This window comes from Pongo abelii, chromosome 16 (assembly GCF_028885655.2).
Source record: "Pongo abelii isolate AG06213 chromosome 16, NHGRI_mPonAbe1-v2.0_pri, whole genome shotgun sequence".
Lineage (NCBI taxonomy): Eukaryota > Metazoa > Chordata > Mammalia > Primates > Hominidae > Pongo > Pongo abelii.
In genome coordinates, this window is record NC_072001.2 from 86,787,235 (window position 1) to 86,807,300 (window position 20,066).

Here is a 20,066-nt window from a genome sequence, read left to right on the forward strand (position 1 = left end):
TAGAGTTATTCAGGAACTGATTTAATATTTTAAGAATGACAACTAACTAGTAAACTAGTAAGTTACTAGCATGTCCCAGGTAACAGGCTAAGATTCAAAGAGTCTTGAATCTTAACTACTCTATATGGGAAGTGTCTTATTGACCTCATTCTAAAGATGTAGAAACTAGTGCTTCAGTGCTATCATTCTGTAATGATAGAAGTGTTCTGTTCTATCTAATACACCCTCTAGGCTAGGATTGCCAGATAAAATACAGAACGCTCAGTTAAATTTGAATTTCAGATAAACAACAGATCATTTTTTAGCCTAGGTATATCCCAATGAATATTTTCAGTATGTGTATATCCCACTCATTCATTGTTTATCTCAAATTTACATTTGGATTTAACTGGGCATCTTTTTTTATTTGCCAAATCTGACAACTCTACAGTAGTCACTTGTGGCTACCGAGTACTTGAAATGTGACTAGTGTAACTGAGGAATGGAGTTTTAAATTTTGTTTAATTTTAATTTAATCTAAATGTAAATAGCCATATGTGACTGATGGCTATTACATTGGACAGCGTGGCCTTAAGGGGGTTAATTTGTTAAGCCCCACAACTAGAAAATGTCAAGCCCCACAACTAATGCTCAAACTCAGATCTCTCAGATTCCCAAACCCAGATTCTTCACCCCCAGACTCTGTGCTTCCTGATTAGCTATTCTCTTGATTATGCACCTCCCACCTCAGTTTTTACCCCTTTTCTTTATTCCTTCCTTGTTTGTGACTATTTCTTTCCTTAGCGAGGCCACAAGAAAGGGAGAAAAGTCTCAGGCTAGTTCATTTATTTTAGAAGTTCCTGTAAATAATTTGAAGTTTCATAGCTATTAAGGTATTTAATCATTTGTATATTCATGTATTTTCTGTGGAATAAATAACCAAGAATTAGTCCTAATCTACTTTTTTTTTTTTGCAGTGTTTCTCTTAGAATTAGAACTTTTCAAAATGACATTTCCTCAATTTGATTTTTCAGCTCTAAGTAAGCTAAGGATCCCCCCCATGTATCCAACAAGCCAGGTGGAGATTGTCCAGTCCAATGTAGTGTTTGATATTAGCAGCCTCATGCTCTATGGGACCCAGGCCATCCCCGTTCGCCTAAAAATCCTACTGGACCGGCTCTTCAGTGTGTTGAAGCAAGATGAGGTTCTCCATATCCTCCATGCCTTGGACTGGACACTTCAGGATTATATCCGTGGATATGTACTGCAGGTACAGTAAACATGAACATTGTCCTCCTAGGGTGTTTTCTGAAATTTGTGCCCATATAACTGACGTAACCCAGTTACCTCCCAATGCTACAGCCCTTGGTGGCCATCTTTCCCTTTAATACTTCTTTTCTAATGGCCTAAGCCCCTACCTCATGTTCTTGGGGGGAGTCCAAGGCCTTCCTCCAAGATACCTATGAAGCTTTAGGAGCATTACATATTCTCTGATTTGGCTTTTACTAAACTACCTCTTCCACAATAAACCATTTGCCCTATTTCAGGTGCTGCCTCCATGTCTTTCATTAGTCCCAAACTACTTACTGACACAAGATGCTGTCTGTATCAGATTTTACTGAGAGTTTGGGATTGAGAAAGGGAACTTACATGAACCACACAGCAAACAACTTACAATTTCATAGCACACCTTCCTGTTCTTTAAAGCCTTCTGCCATCTCACTGATGTTCTTCCTTCCTAGGCTCTATTTTTTATGATATTTCTGTGTTCATGTATGCATTTGCTCATTCTCAATCTCTCTCTCTATATATATATATGTATGTGTATGTGTGTATATATATATGTCTCCCTCCTTCCCTCCCTCCCTCCCCACACCCCAGTTTTCTTTTGGCATCTTCATATATTCTCTTCTTTTCTCCAGTATTCCAAGCCCTTCATCCTCTCTGTCCTCTTTATTTTGCAGAGTAGTTTACCTCTGTTCCCAGATCATGCTGAGTGTGTAGGCTTCATGTTTCATTTCCAAAGAGGCTATCAAGGTGTTTTTAGAAGCAAAGAACACGTTTCCTGAGATGAAGCATCATTCCTTTAAGATATGAAACAGCTACAGCATTGTATTTTCTTGCCATTACACTAGAAAATGTCAAAAGTTTGGTAAAAATTTCAATGAAATGGGAGGCGAACATATTTCCAAGACCAACATATATGTCAGTCTTACTGAGGTAGGCCGTGTAATTAAAATGAACACTAAAAACAATTTTATAGACCTAGATCCTCTCCCAATAATCCTAAGCTTAGGCATATTATCCCCATTTTCCAGTCAAAAAACCAGAGGCTTAGAGTGCCTCAAAATCATGCTGAAAGTCATTTCACTAGTATGTGGCAGACCCAGAATTTGTACTCACTTCTTTTTAACTCAAAAGACCATAATCTTTCCCTGTAAAAATGTTTACTCACCTCTAGTGCAGGACCCCCAGCAGACTAGAAACAACCGTTTATGTAGAGTAGTATTATGGTCTTACGTTATGACATAGATCAATATTTAATGATCCTAATAATCTTGCTTTGTAGTGTTAGGATTAAAAATATGGAATCAATTACCTTGAACCTCTAGTGCATGAAAAATTTATGATGTTACATTCTTCATCATCTTCAAAACTCTTACATGCACTGTGAAAAATCTCAGTAGGCCATCAAATACATGTTCTGTGATAAAATATTTATTGTAGTTTTGGGAAAAGTTAGGCCTTGCTAGAGTTTGAAAGATCTCCAACACTCCATTGTAATTACAGCCCTGCTTTGTGAATGTGCGCAGTAGATCAATACAGTTCATTTGTTTTCTGATGTTAGTTGCTTAGGAAGATTATTAAACTTGCAGCAAATGAATACTTGAGCTATATCTAGGCCTGATGGTTCCATCTATTCTCTTTAGACAAAGAAGTTACTATTGTTCAAATGATACATATTTTAATTTTAGGAGGGAAAATTATTATGTCTAATGCTAGACAAGCAATTGGTCTGAAATAAGGTGAAAAATAATCACTACATTTCCCTGACTTCAGCTTGAGTAATATGATTTTATTTGTCTCTTTTGCACCAATTGTAGGACTACTGCTAATATTTGTGCAGCTTATGTTCTGCACAAAGCTTCTGGCCTGGGAGAGTAGGGTGAGCAGGGACTAAATTCCCCAAAGCCCTGCATTCATCTTTTTCCTATATGCACAAAAGTATCCCATAGTCTAGTGGACTACATTTTTAGAGGAAAGGGTAAGAAGTTGTAAATTGATCACACTTCTAACATCTGGTTTGGGTTTAGGATGCATCAGGAAAGGTGTTGGATCACTGGAGCATCATGACCAGTGAGGAAGAAGTGGCCACCTTGCAGCAGTTCCTTCGTTTTGGAGAGACCAAATCTATAGTTGAACTCATGGCAATTCAAGAGAAAGAAGAGCAATCCATCATCGTACCACCTTCCACAGCAAATGTAGATATCAGGGCTTTCATCGAGAGCTGCAGCCACAGGAGTTCTAGCCTCCCCACTCCTGTGGACAAAGGAAACCCCAGCAGTATACACCCCTTTGAGAACCTCATAAGCAACATGACTTTCATGCTGCCTTTCCAGTTCTTCAACCCTCTGCCTCCTGCACTGATAGGGTCACTGCCCGAACAATATATGTTGGAGCAGGGTCATGACCAAAGTCAGGACCCCAAACAGGAAGTCCATGGGCCCTTCCCCGACAGCAGCTTCTTAACTTCCAGTTCCACACCATTTCAGGTTGAAAAAGATCAGTGTTTAAACTGTCCAGATGCTATTACTAAAAAAGAAGACAGCACCCATTTAAGTGACTCCAGCTCATACAACATCGTCACTAAGTTTGAAAGGAGACAGTTATCCCCTGAGGCCAAAGTGAAGCCTGAGAGGAATAGCCTTGGTACAAAGAAGGGCCGGGTGTTCTGCACTGCATGTGAGAAGACCTTCTATGACAAAGGCACCCTCAAAATCCACTACAATGCCGTCCACTTGAAGATCAAGCATAAGTGCACCATCGAAGGGTGTAACATGGTGTTCAGCTCCCTAAGGAGCCGGAATCGCCATAGCGCCAACCCCAACCCTCGGTTGCACATGCCAATGAACAGAAATAACCGGGACAAAGACCTCAGGAACAGCCTGAACCTGGCCAGCTCTGAGAACTACAAGTGCCCAGGTTTCACAGTGACGTCCCCAGACTGTAGGCCTCCTCCCAGCTACCCTGGTTCAGGAGAGGATTCCAAAGGCCAACCAGCCTTCCCAAACATTGGGCAAAATGGTGTGCTTTTTCCCAACCTAAAGACAGTCCAGCCAGTCCTTCCTTTCTACCGCAGTCCAGCCACACCTGCCGAGGTAGCAAACACGCCTGGGATACTGCCTTCCCTCCCGCTGTTGTCCTCTTCAATCCCAGAACAGCTCGTTTCAAACGAAATGCCATTTGATGCCCTTCCCAAGAAGAAATCCAGGAAGTCCAGTATGCCTATCAAAATAGAGAAAGAAGCTGTGGAAATAGCTAATGAGAAAAGACACAACCTCAGCTCAGATGAAGACATGCCCCTACAGGTGGTCAGTGAAGATGAGCAGGAGGCCTGCAGTCCTCGGTCACACAGAGTATCTGAGGAGCAGCATGTACAGTCAGGAGGCTTAGGGAAGCCTTTCCCTGAAGGAGAAAGGCCCTGCCATCGTGAATCAGTAATTGAGTCCAGTGGAGCCATCAGTCGAACCCCTGAGCAGGCCACACACAATTCAGAGAGGGAGACTGAGAAGACACCAGCGTTGATCATGGTGCCAAGGGAGGTTGAGGATGGTGGCCATGAACACTACTTCACACCTGGGATGGAGCCCCAAGTTCCTTTTTCTGACTACATGGAACTGCAGCAGCGCCTGCTGGCTGGGGGACTCTTCAGTGCTTTGTCCAACAGGGGAATGGCTTTTCCTTGTCTTGAAGATTCTAAAGAACTGGAGCACATGGGTCAGCATGCATTAGCAAGGCAGATAGAAGAAAATCGCTTCCAGTGTGACATCTGCAAGAAGACCTTTAAAAATGCTTGCAGTGTGAAAATGCATCACAAGAATATGCATGTCAAAGAAATGCACACATGCACAGTGGAGGGCTGTAATGCTACCTTTCCCTCCCGCAGGAGCAGAGACAGGTAAGGCATCTGTAGGCAATCATTTTTTCTAAGGCAGTGGCTCTTCAAGTTTAACATGCATCAGAATCACCCGGAGAATTGTTAAAACACAGACTTCTGGGCCCCACCCTAGAATTTCCACTTCATTAGATCTAGGGTGAGGCCTGAGAGTTGGCATTTTTAACAAGTTCCCAGATGATGCTGATGTTACTATTCTGGGGGCCACAGTTTGAGAAACACTGTTGTATGAATTTTCATATTTCAACATTCATGAATACAAGTTCCCAGATGATGCTGATGTTACTATTCTGGGGGCTACAGTTTGAGAAACTGTTCTATGAATTTTCATATTTCAACATTCATGAATTTTTACTTCCAAAAACCTAACCTAATTTGGCTGCAAAACCTGACCTGAAGTGATGTGAGGCTACTTGTAATCTTCTTTAATCTCCTTTTGTGTGGATTTATAAATACATATATAGTACAAATAGTAATGGATTTATTATAGGACATTAACAATGTTTCATTATATGCATCATTCTGCCTGTCTGAAGTCTGAGAAATTCTGAACTCAGAAACACATCGGGCCCCAAGGGTGTGGGATAAGAAATCATGAACTACGGCCGGGTGCGGTGGCTCATCCCTGTAATCCCAGCACTTTGGGAGGCCAAGGCGGGCAGATCACAAGGTCAAGAGATCGAGACCATCCTGGCCAACATGGTGAAACCCTGTCTCTACTAAAAATACAAAAATTAGCTGGGCGTGGTGGCAGGCGCCTGTAGTCATGTCCCAGCCACTGGGGAGGCAGAGGCAGGAGAATCATTTGAACCTGAGAGGCAGAGATTGCAGTGCGCTGAGATCATGCCACTGCACTCCAGCCTAGCGACAGAGCGAGACTCCCATCTCAAAAAAAAAAAAAAAAAATCATGAACTAGTTGTCACATTAGCAGGTTGAGTAAAGCGTAAACAACTATTTGAATAAGAGTGAGAAGGGAGCTTTTTAAATTGCCACTATAGCGTCCCAAAATGTGACTCATTTTCATTTGATAATATGAAATCCATAGAATAAAATATTTTCCTTTATTTGTAGTTACCCAGCTACATTTGAGAGGAAGAATCACTGCTTGATTGAAGGTTTTTTAAATATTAAGATATAAAAGAATAAAGGTGATTGGCAGGTTGTTTCAGGGACTGTGATTTCTGGTTGAAAGATCCTGAGTTTTCATGACACACACACACACAGGCAAACTATTTACAAAGTCCCTCACTATAGAGCATATGTCATCACCGTGGGGATAGCACTGGTGTTACTGTCTTGCTTGTGCTTTTCTTCATGAACTTGAGTCACTTAACCACTCTTCAGGTCACCTTCCTCCCCAGCCTATAAATGGAAGAGCACGCATACCAAAAGATGGCCCCAGGAGGCTTATGGAAAAGATCAGCTGCCTGATGAAATGGAATATGATGTTAAATGGTACACTGAATATTAAAATGCTACATTTGCAGAAACAAGCTTGACTTGAAGCAGTTCAACACTACCACTTGGTCCAAGTTGTAATGCCTAATTTGTTAAGAGGGTGAAAATGTACAGACTCCTACACACATTCCTGGACAGGGCTCATAAGAACATACTCATTGTCTTTAGCAAAGAGGATAGAGCACAGAAGATATTAGTTAAATGTTTATATTAAATCAGTGCTTCTACTGATAGGATGTTGAACCAAACCACCAAGGTACCCTAATTAGTGAACCAGTCCTTCTCCTTCAGCCTCCAAGAGGAGGAGTGTTTGTTCATGAATAAGTTGTTGTTATAGAGACGGTCATGTTGGTCATATTATTTTTGATATTTATGATACTGTTCTATCCTACAATATCTCCTAAATTAGAAGGCATATTGGATTCAAGATACTTTTTCATTTGATATTTATTTTTTCATAGATTTAATATTTCCTTATGTTCTGACCTATTTGTATTAATAGATCCGAGCCTTCCCCCACCACAACAGGAAAGCATCTTGCGTTATAAATTAAAACCACTAATTAGTCTAGAACTTGAAATGCATTTTACCTAGAATCTATGATTTAAGTTACAGTATTTTAAATTTGACTTTGTGGGCAGGCCCAGACCTGACACCATTTCTCTCAGTCAGAGATTGAGAACCACATTCCTGTAGGGACATTTAACTTCTCTTTGAGCCACTGCTACTGCCAGCAACAGTTACCAAGACCCATCAGGAAGGGACTGGGACAACACCCTGGATGCTTATTTACTCAGTGAATATTAAGAACTGTCTATGTTAGGTGCTGGGGACATAATCCCTGCCCACAGAGGCCTTCAGTAGTGGAGGAGACGGACCAGAAACAGGCAATTACAGTTGAATGTGATTCTGCAGTGAAGGAAATGTAGGCTGTTGTGGGCACATGGGAGGGCACCTTGAGAAGTTAAGGAAAGCTTCCTGGAAGAAGGGATATGTCTACACCAGTAACTCTGAAACGTTTTGGTCTTATAACCCCTTTACAAATACTTAAAACCTAAGGTTACTTAAGAGCTTTTCTCTATTTGGGTTATATCTATCAAAATTTATCCTATTAGAAATTAAAAATTAAAAAATTGTAAAACTTTAAATTATATACTAACATATGTTTATGAAAAAAAAACTACATTTTCCAAAGCAAAAATTCAGTGAGATGAGTGGCTTTTACATTTTTGTAAATCTCATTAATGTCTGACTTCGTAGAAGACAGCTAGATTCTCATATCTACTTCTGCATATGCTCTGTTGCAAAATTGTGTCACGTAGCCTCTGAAAAACTCCACTGTTCACTCATGAGACAATGGAAGTGAAAAAGGCAAATAATATCGTAGTATTATGAAACTTTGACTTCAGGAACCCCCCGAAAGGGCCTCAGAGATCACTAGGGGTGCTTAGACCACACTTTGAGAACCACTGGTCTCAACTAATCAAAATAGAAGCCAAGAGGAAGAGTTGGAGGAGAGAGGTAGAGGTTGTAGGGTAGAGGTTGTAGGGTTGAAGGGAAGAGATGGAGACATGGGCAGTGAGTACAGGATTAGCAGAGTCCTAGAAACCAAAGCCTGGCACATGATCCAGAGGGTTTTTACAGTTGTAGTAGTTACTGGTCTTAGGGGACATGGCACCTCAGGAAAGAGGTGAGAGCCCACAGGCTTAGGGGGACATGGCACCTCAGGAAAGCGAGAGAGCCCACAAGTTAGCCATTAGTATGCATGGAATACTCAGGAGTTGAGTATGAGGTCCAGACGTCTGCTTTGTTCCAGTAGGGACCTTTGTTTACAAGGTTCCAATAAAAGTGTTTGTCTTTCTTTTTAACCACTTGTATGTACTGGAACCTGTACGTCAACCCAGTGTCTGGTTTTCTGTCGGCACATACCAGCCCCTTCAACCCAGAATGCTGACATAATCACAGGGCAGAGTTGGAGTTAAGAAGGGCTGCTTGCAAAGTGGGTGATCTGGGAGTACAATTCTGATTATGTCCAGAAAATATGTGTAAGGGAATAGAAGACAGAAGTTGAACAGTAAATTTTGTACATTTTATAAAACATGATTAAGCTTCCCACACACATGTCTTTGAGGATTTAAAAGTTCAATTCTTAGTTATTTTGGTGAAGGTGTTTTCCCAACTTGACTCTGCCATACATTCTGATATGTATTGGGGGAGTGTTTTTTCTATTTGGAATAATTCTCCTATCACCTTTAAGATTGTAACCCCCTTGGTGAGGACTTTTTGCTTGTCAAAAGTTAGCAGAGGATTTCTGAGGAAGACCAACATTGATTTACAAGTTACTTCCAAATGATAACATGACTAAAAGGCATGTGTCATAATGGATACTCATTATCTGTCCTTCGAGAGTAATCATTGGGTAGAAGATTGGTGGTATGCTTATTCTGCTGCATTTGCAAAACTTCTGTCTGGTATAGGATAGTGAAACGTTACAAATATGAACTAAACTATATACACACACAATTCTAGCCAATCGGATTCTCAACCACACTTTTAGAATTTTTGGGATGAAGTGTATGTCAATGCTCTAGACTAGTGCTGTCCAATAGAAATATGATGCAAGCTTCATATGAAACTTTAAACATAGCCACTGTAAAAAAGTAAGAAAGCAGATGCAGTAAAATTTAATAACATTTAACTTCAATATATCCAAAATATTATCCTTTCAACATATGATACTAGCCACATTTCAGGTGTTCAGTATCCATATATGGCTAGTGGCTATCACTGGACAGTGCAGCCCCAGAAGGTAATGTTTCCGGATTTCATTGAAATAAAGTCCTCTTCTTAGTTCCTTATAGTTTGTGACCAGTTTCTCCTGGAATCTCCTGGTTCCAGTGTCCTAGTTAAACTGGTCTAGTTGATGTAGTCTACTCATTCTGGGAGACAGACCAGAAATAGGCAATTACAGTTGAATGTGGTGACTTCTACGATGGGGGAAGTGCTGCTGTGGGCACATGGGAGGGCACCATGAGAAGTTAAGGAAAGCTTCCTGGAAGAAGGGGTATGTCTAAACCAGTAGCTCTGAAACAGTGAGCTCATTTACAGAAAGGACATGAGGTACAGAAAGTACATCAAACAGACAGTGCAAATCAAAGAAGACTACATATTCCCAGTTTCCAGACTGTTGGCTTTCCTGGTGAACACTAACTTCTGACAAGCAATGAACAACAGTGGGTCTGTATCCACCAGACAGGTGTTAACATCCTATGGGGGCCTACCCCCTTATCATCGGTGCTCCCATACCACATGTTTTTCCTGGTATCTACCAAGTCTCTCCACTCAGAATGATGACTGTTTCTAAAACAGCCCAACCCATTACTAACCATCTTTTCACTCTTATAGGCACAGCTCAAACCTAAACCTCCACCAAAAAGCATTGAGCCAAGAAGCACTGGAGAGCAGTGAAGATCATTTCCGTGCAGCTTACCTTCTGAAAGATGTGGCTAAGGAAGCCTATCAGGATGTGGCTTTTACACAGCAAGCCTCCCAGACATCTGTCATCTTCAAAGGAACAAGTCGAATGGGCAGTCTGGTTTACCCAATAACCCAAGTCCACAGTGCCAGCCTGGAGAGCTACAACTCTGGCCCCTTGAGCGAGGGCACCATCCTGGATTTGAGCACTACCTCCAGCATGAAGTCAGAGAGTAGCAGCCATTCTTCCTGGGACTCTGACGGGGTGAGTGAGGAAGGCACTGTGCTTATGGAGGACAGTGATGGGAACTGTGAAGGGTCGAGCCTTGTCCCTGGGGAAGATGAGTACCCCATCTGTGTCCTGATGGAGAAGGCTGACCAGAGCCTTGCTAGCCTGCCTTCTGGGTTGCCCATAACCTGTCATCTCTGCCAAAAGACATACAGTAACAAAGGGACCTTTAGGGCCCACTACAAAACTGTGCACCTCCGGCAGCTCCACAAATGCAAAGTACCAGGCTGCAACACCATGTTTTCGTCTGTTCGCAGTCGAAACAGACACAGCCAGAATCCCAACCTGCACAAAAGCCTGGCCTCATCTCCAAGTCATCTCCAGTAACAAGATGGCAAACCAAGTATGCTCAGATAAGCTTTTTTCATAATTCAGGAATAAGGTAGTCCATAGAAATGTTTCTGTTTCATATCATTTGGGGCGAGTCAGGCAAAAGTATTTGATTTGACTTTATAGTTTTCCACAGCACAATGAGCAAAAGACAAACCCTGTAGGAAGATGACACTGGGGCAGCCCTTCCTATTATTTTTCTTAGCCCAAGAGGTCTTTCACTGATACAAGGAAAACTTGCAGAAATGCAGTTTTTCCCAGATTTGTTTACATGTTCCCTGGGACAGATCCAGGTCTGCAGATGGACACCAGTGGGCCCAGGACCTGGGGGTGGCTTTAAATGAGGCTTGCAGTGTTAAGGGTCTTGGATAAGAAAGGTCCTGGGGAAGAAGACTCACCGTGGACAAGGTACCAGTCCCAAAAATAGCATTTTCAGTTCCTTCTTCAATTAGTTGGAAATCCAGACCTGAGTTTGGAAGACTGACTTTTTGAGACCATCCCTGTGTTTGGAGTGGATAATTGTCCCTCCCCTCAGCCCTGCACCAGAGGTCTCATATGTTACCCCAGGGAGTTCTCAGAGGATTGGGTTGGCCTCTAACATGTTCCTTGTTCGTTCTTGTTCTGTAACATACATTCAAGAAGCTAGGGGGAAAATATCTCATGCACTTAAATAACGGTCTTCAATTTAATTTAAAAATATTTTGATAATATTTAATTTGTGCTTATGTGGTGTTTGGTGTGAGTGCAGATATTGCATTGTGTCACCTCTGGATCTCTGCTCAGAAGCAGAACAAGTGATGACCTAAATGTCAAAATCACCGCTCATTTTCGTTTGGTGAACTTCAAAATCTGTTCTTTTTGGTCACCTGTGGAATAAATGCAAGCATGATTTTGGCAGGAACATTTGTACATATTCTGCCATAGATAATGTTCTGATGGTTGTTGTGTATTTTCAGTATCACTGGATCCCTCAGTCTTCACCCTTTTATAAATGTATAAGATTAGGATGAACTTTTGAATTTACTTGGTAGGAAAAAAAGTAGGACATTATTGCCATATTGTATGTCTTAATATTTAACTTATTCTGAAATATATTCCACACTGTTACATACATTTTCCATTGTAGAAAGGAAGTTCAGTAAGTCCTGTGGAATGAAACCATCTCCTGAAATTCAGCATTTGCAGTATTCTGAAAGCCTATGTAGGTACAAGGACATTGATTTTGTATTCAGAATTCAAGTTAACTATCTTTTAAATTCATGGTTGATGTAAGTAATAAAAAAAATTCTTAAAGAAAGTTGAGGGTTATAAGAGATACTATTTCTGTGGTCTAAAGGTTAGAAAAAAGCCAACAACCTGTTACCAATTATTTCAACTTTTTTTTGTTTTAATAAATGTGACAACTTAAAACTTGTTTCTATTTAAAGTGAGATGTATCTTTCAACTGTTTAGTTACCCAGCTGTTTAATATTCCAGTTTTCCCAAAGTGAAAAAATTTGTATACAAATGTTTTCTATGATTTAATAAAAATATATGGCACACCTTTTGTTTAAAAAGGCAAACGTTTGTAAAAATGGTTTTGTCATATGGGCTGCGTTTTGTACAAGTGTATATCCTTATGCACACACACAGAGATGCATTATGAATTTGACAGAGCTGAAAACCCTGGAGGGTGGGGGAGAGTTTGGTGGACAGGGAAGAGTGTCAGTAACTACTGACACATCAAACAAAAATTGCAGAAATTAATGAGTTCAAAAAGAAATGAAGTGGTTACTTCATTGGGAGGAGGATTTGGGTGTGCTGATCTTTTATCAAGAAAAATACAGCCTGGGCCCGGTGGCTTACACCCATAATCCCAGCACTTTGGGATGCCAAGGTGGGCAGATTACCTGACGTCAGGAGTTCGAGACTAGCCTGGCCAACATGGTGAAACCCTGTCTCTACTAAATATACAAAAAATTAGCCAGGCACAGTGGTGCATTCCTGTAATCCAGCTACTCGGGAGGCTGAGGCATGAGAATTACTTGAACCCGGGAGGCAGAGGTTGCAGTGAGCTGAGATTGCGCCACTGCACTTTTGCCTGGCAACAGAGCAAGACTCCATCTCAAAAAAAAAAAAAAAAAAAAAGTGATTAAAAAAAAAAATACAGTGCTATCAAAGAGAAGTCTCCAAATGCTCCAAATAGAGTGCAGTGAAAAAATTTAAGCCTCTTCTTAAAAATGTAGGTTTTTTTAAAAAACGGATTTTTGTAACTTTTAATTTTTTCACCTTTTTTCCTACTCTTCCAATATATAGATAAGAGTATGATCCTATCTACCCATCCAGCCCCACTCTCAGTTGATGTTCTTGCTTCATATTTCACTGGGAGAAAAGTTATCAGAGGGAAACTAAACACATCTACCATCATCTGTACTGTTCTCCCCCTACTCTAAGCCCTATCTCCTTTCTGAATGATTGCAGTTGCCTTTTAACTGATCTGTTGTTTCCTTTCATACGTTCTACAATGGCCAAAGTGGTCCTTCTAAGATGTACATCAGATGATGTAGTGCCTCATCTCAAAACCATCCAGTGGTTTCCCTTAACAGTTAGTATAAAATCCAGTCTCCCAAGGCCTACAGCTTTGTCATTTGGAAGGTTCCCACCCCTGCTACTTCTCCATCCCCTTTTCCCACTAGTCTCCTTACATTTTATCTGTTACCAGCTTTATCTTCCTTCTCCCACAGTTCTAAAACCACTTTGCAAGATCCCACCCCACCAACTCTCCATATTCACAGTAGCTGGCCTCACTTCCTACTCTCGGATAATTGAGAGACCTCCTCCCCCATTGCCCACCACCTCCTTTTCAGTTTGTGTATAATGACACCCATCTTCATGTGGTCACATCTGCCTCAACCTCCTGAAAATCCACCTCATGCCTGGTGGGCCATCACAGTAAGCTGCAAACATCTCTGTGAGAAAGTTACCAGGATCCCACCACCACCCATTTTGCTGTCACATTCAGACCCATCATGATCTCCCTGGGCTCAACACCTGTCATTGAGGGATCTGAAATTCCCTGGCTCAGCCTTTCTGGTTTTATCCACTTGCGCCTACAGGGGGCTATGTTTGAGTCTTCCATGATGCCGATGCCAACAGGGCTAAATGTGCCTGGATTTTATTAAGATAAATTACTTTGAGATAAAATAGCCAGGCTGGGCGCAGTGGCTCACACCTGTAATCCCAGCACTTTGGGAGGTCGAGGCAGGTGAATCACAAAGTCAGGAGATCGAGACCATCCTGGCTAACATGGTGAAACCCTGTCTCTACTAAAAATACAAAAAAATTAGCCGGGTGTGGTAGCAGGTGCCTGTAGTCGTAGCTACTCGGGAGGCTGAGGCAGGAGAATGGCATGAACTCGAGAGGCAGAGCTTGCAGTGAGCTGAGATCGCGCCACTGCACTCCAGTCTAGGTGACAGAGCAAGACTCCGTCTAAAAAAACTATATATATATATATGTAGAGAGAGAGAGAGAGCGCCAAGGAAAGCTGGGTAAGCCACAGCCTGTGCAACAGTTTCGGCTCTCAGTGAAGGGCAGAGGGAGGGAAGGTCAGGTGAGAGTATCCAAAGCTGACACAGTCTGAGGAAGTTCAGGAAGGCCATAAGGAGCCCTTGAGCCAAGGTCAACCATCGGAGCAGTCCTGCGTCTCCGGGGAATGGGTTCCCTGCAATTATATTCCTGCCATGATCAGTCATTGACTTTGAGCAGCCCATGGGAAGGGTGCCACAGAGCAAATGTTAACAGTGGATTTCAGAGTATAGTAGGGGAAGCCCTTGGCCAAATCTTACCTTTCTAAAGCCCCTATATGCTGTTCAAGGTGCTTCAAACCAATACTTAACTTTTCTCTGGACTCAAAAGAAGTTTCCCTATTCTTTCTGAAGCCTGATGCCCTCACTTCACCCCTTTAGCTGCCTCAAGGGTGTGGTGCCAGCCCTTCTTTCCCATTCATTATCAAACTCATCCTTTCCATCTCTGTAGGATGGCTCCATCTCTCTAGTTTATGACATTTGCAGATCTCTCTCATCTTAATGATTAAAAGAAAGAAAAAGACAGCCTTCTGGACCCTGATCACTGATCCCTTCTAGTGATATTCTCTCCTCCTCCTTTTACAGCCAAGGACCTTAGAATAGCAGATTTTGCCTCTCCCCTAATCACTGCACTCTTGTTGCTTCCCCTTACCCTTTAGGGCCCCTTACCATTTAGGAAACCAAGGTTCCCAGTGACTTCCTAATGGCCACATCCAAAAAGACACATTTGGTTCTTCAGTGTCCCCTAGTCTTGTTCTTGACCTTTTCCTCTCCTCACTCTCATGCTTTCTCCTAGGTTGTCTCATTCATTCCCATGACTTTACTGTCTGTAGGCTGGTGCCTCCTAAGTCTACCCCTCCAACAGAGTCCCTCCAGAGCTGCACTCCTGACTAGCAAATACCTACTGGATGTCACAGAATAATCCACAGCATCTCCAGCCCAACTTGTCCCAAACTCAGTTTGTCATTTCACCACCAATCAACCATTTTCCTCCTCCTGTTTCCTTGGATTGAAGAACGGTGCCACCACCCACCCAGCCAACTCAAACTAAAAACCCAGGGTCAATACTAGGTACGGTTAAGAGCATGGCTCTTCAGGTCACTGGGGTCAAACCTTGGCTACTCCACATACTAAATGAGTGGCCTTATCCAAGTCACAGCTTTTTGGGTCTAAGTTTCTTCGTCTGTAAAATGAGGATAAAAACAATGCCTGTAATCCCAGCACTTTGGGATGCCGAGGCAGGTAGAATGCTTGAGGCCAGGAGTTTGAGACCAGCCTGGCCAACACAGTGAAACCCTGTCTCTACTAAAAATACAAAAATTAGCTGGGTGTGGTGGCACACCCCTGTAGTCCCAGCTACTCAGGAGGCTGAGGCACAAGAATCACTTGAACCCCGGAGGCGGAGGCTTCAGTGAGCCGAGGTCACACCGCTGCACTCCAGCCTGGACAACAGTGCAAGATTCTGTCTCAAAAAACAAACAAACAAACAAACAAAAACAGTCTCACCCCTCCCCCCAAAAAGAAAAGGTACTGATCAGAATTAAAACACCAATCAACAATAACAAAATAGTCTGTACTTTAGTGGTTTGTGATGAGGCTCAAATGACAAGGTGTTTATGAAGCATTTAATGCCTGGAACATAAGCGCTCAACAGATGTTAACTACAATGTCTTCATCATCCTCATCATCATCACTATCCTGGGCTTCTTTTATTTCATTCCCAATAGCCAGCAATCAGTTGCCAAATCCCAACAAGTCTATCTACCAAAAAACACTCTAAAATTTTACCCTTTTTCATGTGCGTAATCAATGTTAATTCAACAAGACAATCCTCTCCTTCTTTCTCTTCCTTCTCTAAGGCTATCTCAGCAGCCTTTTGACTTACTCTCAAATCCATCCTTCGGATGATGTCCCCAGGGGGTTCTACAGTAACAGAAAATCCTTCATGACCGTGCCTGGCCTCGGCAGGCTGACCCCAGCCCTTGCTCCACAGTCTCAGAGCTGGTCAGCTGCCTATGACCATGCATGTATTGCTGGCTCTGCAGGAGCTGCCTTTCCAGTCTCTGACCCCCTAACCCTTGAGCCTCCCCTTGAGCCTCAGCTCAGGTATCATCATTTCCAGGAAGCCTCTTTTCACTCCTTCCCCCACAGTGCTGGGCAAGCCTATGGCACCGTGTGGTCGAGGTTTGCTTACAGACTCACTTTACCACCGCCCCCCAACCTCATTTGCAGTCCTACTGTCAGCACTCCCCCGTCAACAAGGGGCTTTACCCGTGGCCTCCAGTTTTCAATCAACAGATCTATTGAGAACCCACCTACTATGTGCCTAGCACTGTTAACCTATGGTGGTAAGTATAATATACACCGTCCCTGCCCTTGTCCACAAGGCTCTGAAAATGTATTTACACCCTACCCTAGCAAGGGTCCAAGAATATATGGGCACAGATATGGCAGATTGTCTATTTTAGGTTGTCTTTTTCCTGAGTGACCTAATTCACTCACATCCTGATTTTTCCTGATTTCTTAAAATCTACCTCTATTAGGATAGTTTATAAGCCACTGATTCTTTTTTTCCTTTATGATAAAATTTGCATAACATAAAATTTACCATTTTAACCATTTTAAAGTGTACAGTTCAGTGGCATTTAGTCCATTCACAATGTTGTACAACCATCACCTCTATCTAGTTAAAAAGCATTCCATCACCCCAAAATAAAACCCTGTACCCATTAAGCAGTTTTCCCCTCACAGCAGCCCCTAACAACCACTAATATACTTTCTGCTTCTATGGATTTGCTTATTCTTGATATTTCCTGTAAGTGGAATCATAAAAGCCAGCCTTTTGCAACTGGCTTCTTTTACTTAGTATAATGTTTTCAAGCTTCATTCCAGTTGTAACATATATCATTCCTTCTTATTGCTACATAGTATTTCATCATGTGGATATGACATATCCATTTTAATTTGTTCATCCATTCATCAGCCAATGGACATTGGATAGTTTTCATTTTTTGGCTATTATGAATAATGCTGCTATGAACATTCATGTACAAGTTTTTGTGTGGACATATGTTTTCAATTCACCTGGGTATATACCTAGGAGTGGAATTGCTGGATCATATGGTAACTGTGTGTTTGACTTTTTGAGAAACTGCCAGACTGTTTTCCTAAGGTCACTGATTCTTAAATATAGCTACACACTGGAATCACCTGGGCAACTTTTAGAAAGTGCTGTTTTCTAGGTCCCACCCTCGGAGGTTCTGATGTAATTGGTCTACTTTGTGGCCTGGGCAGGGGAAGTTTCAAAGTTCCCCAGGTGATTTTCCCCAGCCTGGGTTGAGAATTTCTGATATAGACGAAGGGGACTCAGAGGTGTTGTATGCATCAGTAACTCTTGAATCTTCCCTCTGAAGTCAGTGTTTTTAGATCTGTTTGATTGTGAGAATTTTCTGGGACACTGAATAAAAATACATATTCTGGGCAGGTGCAAGTGGCTCATGCTTGTAATCCCAGCACTTTGGGAGGCCAAGGCTGGAGGATTGCTTGAGCCCGGGAGTTTGAGACCACCCTGGGCAACATAGCGAGACCTCATCTCTACAAATAATAAACAAAATTAGCTGGGCATGGTGGCACATGCCCATAGTCCCAGCCATTCAGGAGGCTGAGGTAGGAGAATCACTTGAGCCTGGGAGGTTGAGGCTGCAGTGAGCCATGATCACACCACTGCACTCCAGCCTGGGCAACAGAGTGAGACCCTGTCTCAAAAAAAAAAAAAAAAAAACCTAGGCCCTTCTGCTGGAAATGTCCTACGTAGAGGGTCTCAGAAGGGTACTGGGAATCTGAAGGTTCAACATACACTTGAGGTGTATTTTATGATCTGGCAAATTTCGAAGCAATATCTTAGATCCTCCTTGTTTCTTAAAATGTGGGCCCTGACCAGTATCGTCAGTATCACCTGCAGCTTGTAAGCAATGCAAATTCTAACAAGTAAATCAGAACCTGCATTTTAACAATTCTGCAGTGACTGTAAGCACATTAATAACTTAGAAGCACAGTGTTAGACTACCAGTCCTCAAGCAGTATAGTCCCCAAACAAGCAGTTCTCATACTTGAGCATGGCTTAGATTCTCTGAAAGGCTCATTAAAACACAAGTTGCTCCCAGAGCTTCTGATTAAGAAGGTCTGAGATGGGGCCCAAGAATTTCCATCTGTAATAAATCCCTGGTGGTGATGATGTGCCACACTGGGGACTACATCCCTGGTCTGGACCACAATTTCTCAAACTTGGCACTATTGACATTTTGGGACCAGATCATTCTTGTAGGGAATTGTCCTGTGTTTTGTAAGATGTTCAGCTGCTTCTCTGGTCTCTACCCACTAAATGCCATAGCACCCCCAAAATTATGACAACCAAAAATGTCTCCACGCATTGTCAAATATTCCCTGATGGGAGTGAGTGACAAAATAGCCCCCAGTTGAGAATCACTGGTCTAGACTCTTCTTAAAAGGGAAAAGTCCTGCTACTCATTCTGTTCATGGGAAGAAAAGACTCAGTCCCTGACTTGGGCAGCCTCTCTCAGCCTCTCCTCCCACCTCCTCAGATGCTGGGGCATCTACAGAGGAGCTTTAGACCCCTGAGGGAAACCCCTTTGGACCAGAATTTCCTCATCTGGGGAAATGAGAGCCTGTTCTTAGCTCCCTGGCAATCATGGGGCTAGAAGAGAAGTGTCTGACTGAGTCTCTGGACACCAGCTGTGCATTCCTGAGCAGGTAGCCCAGCGTGTCACCCCCCTTCTCACCCACAACTCATTTTTTTTTCCCTTGTCGGTTCACAGTGCCTCCACGTTTATCTATTGAAATGTGTGGGTTGTTCACTGTCCCTATGCTTCTATCTACTTATTGAAATGTGTGCATGTTGGTTCACAGTGTCTCAAAATCTACATATTTATTGAAATGTGTGGTTGGTTCAGTGTGCTTCAACGTCTTTTGCTCTTTCTTCTGCAAGATATGCTCTGGCTGATCATTAAAGCCAGATTAGTCAAGAAACTTTAAAAGCAGCCACAGGCAAACTGTTTAAAGAATAGAATGCCTATTGGTCACCTGATTCTTTTAAAACTACACCCTAGAAATCTGTGTGATTGGGAATTTTAACTAGTCTGAATTGCTATACTTATGTTCTTTGCAGAGAGCTAAGACTACTGAAAAAAAAATTTTTTTTTTTTAAAGGAGCTTCCTAGCTTTCCAATCTTTGATTCTGGTTAGCATTTCAGATTGTTAGGAAATAGTGCCCTCTGCTGGAATTACTTGGTTATTGCAATAGGCATTGTGCGCTACTTCTGAGTCCTTTCAGACCTCCGAGATGTATTATATTTGGAAAGTTCCCTGGTGACCCCATGTACGTCTTCCAGTTAACAAGGCTAGCTGAAAAGAGGACATATTTTCTGAATGGTCTTAATCCTGCTTCCAGGAATTGAGTACCTCAGCCTAGAACACTGGTTTGGAGTAGGTTTCCCACCGGCTCCCCCCGCAACTCCCCAGTTTGGCATTTGCGTTCCCGGAAAAGAAGCTGAATCCAGAGCCCTTCCGGGTCACCAGCCACCCCACAGGCGGAGGACTGATGTGGTGGAAAGAACACGTTTGGGGACTCCAAGGTCCTGGCTTCAGCTTCCACCTCTGCACATCCCTAGCTGTTGCCTTAAACATCTCTAATGCTGGAGCCTTCATTTCTCCATCTGTAAAATTGCCGTTTCAGACTGTACTTTGAGGGGTTCTAGGGAGCCTCACAGGTGCCTCACA

At 42.4% G+C, this 20,066-nt stretch overlaps 1 protein-coding gene across 2 annotated transcripts in view; it reads left to right on the forward strand.

Moving 5' to 3' along the window:
- BNC1 (basonuclin zinc finger protein 1) overlaps nucleotides 1–12,270 on the forward strand; it is a 28,880-nt gene extending 16,610 nt beyond the window's left edge. For both annotated transcript variants that reach the window (XM_003778505.4, XM_024232604.2), the window contains exons 3-5: nucleotides 1,014–1,249; nucleotides 3,294–5,158; nucleotides 10,020–12,270. In XM_003778505.4, coding sequence (XP_003778553.3) covers nucleotides 1,014–1,249; nucleotides 3,294–5,158; nucleotides 10,020–10,704 — 2,786 coding nt within the window. In that variant the 3' untranslated portion in view covers nucleotides 10,705–12,270. The remainder of the gene's footprint in view (nucleotides 1–1,013; nucleotides 1,250–3,293; nucleotides 5,159–10,019) is intronic.
- The last annotated feature ends 7,796 nt before the right edge of the window (nucleotides 12,271–20,066 follow it).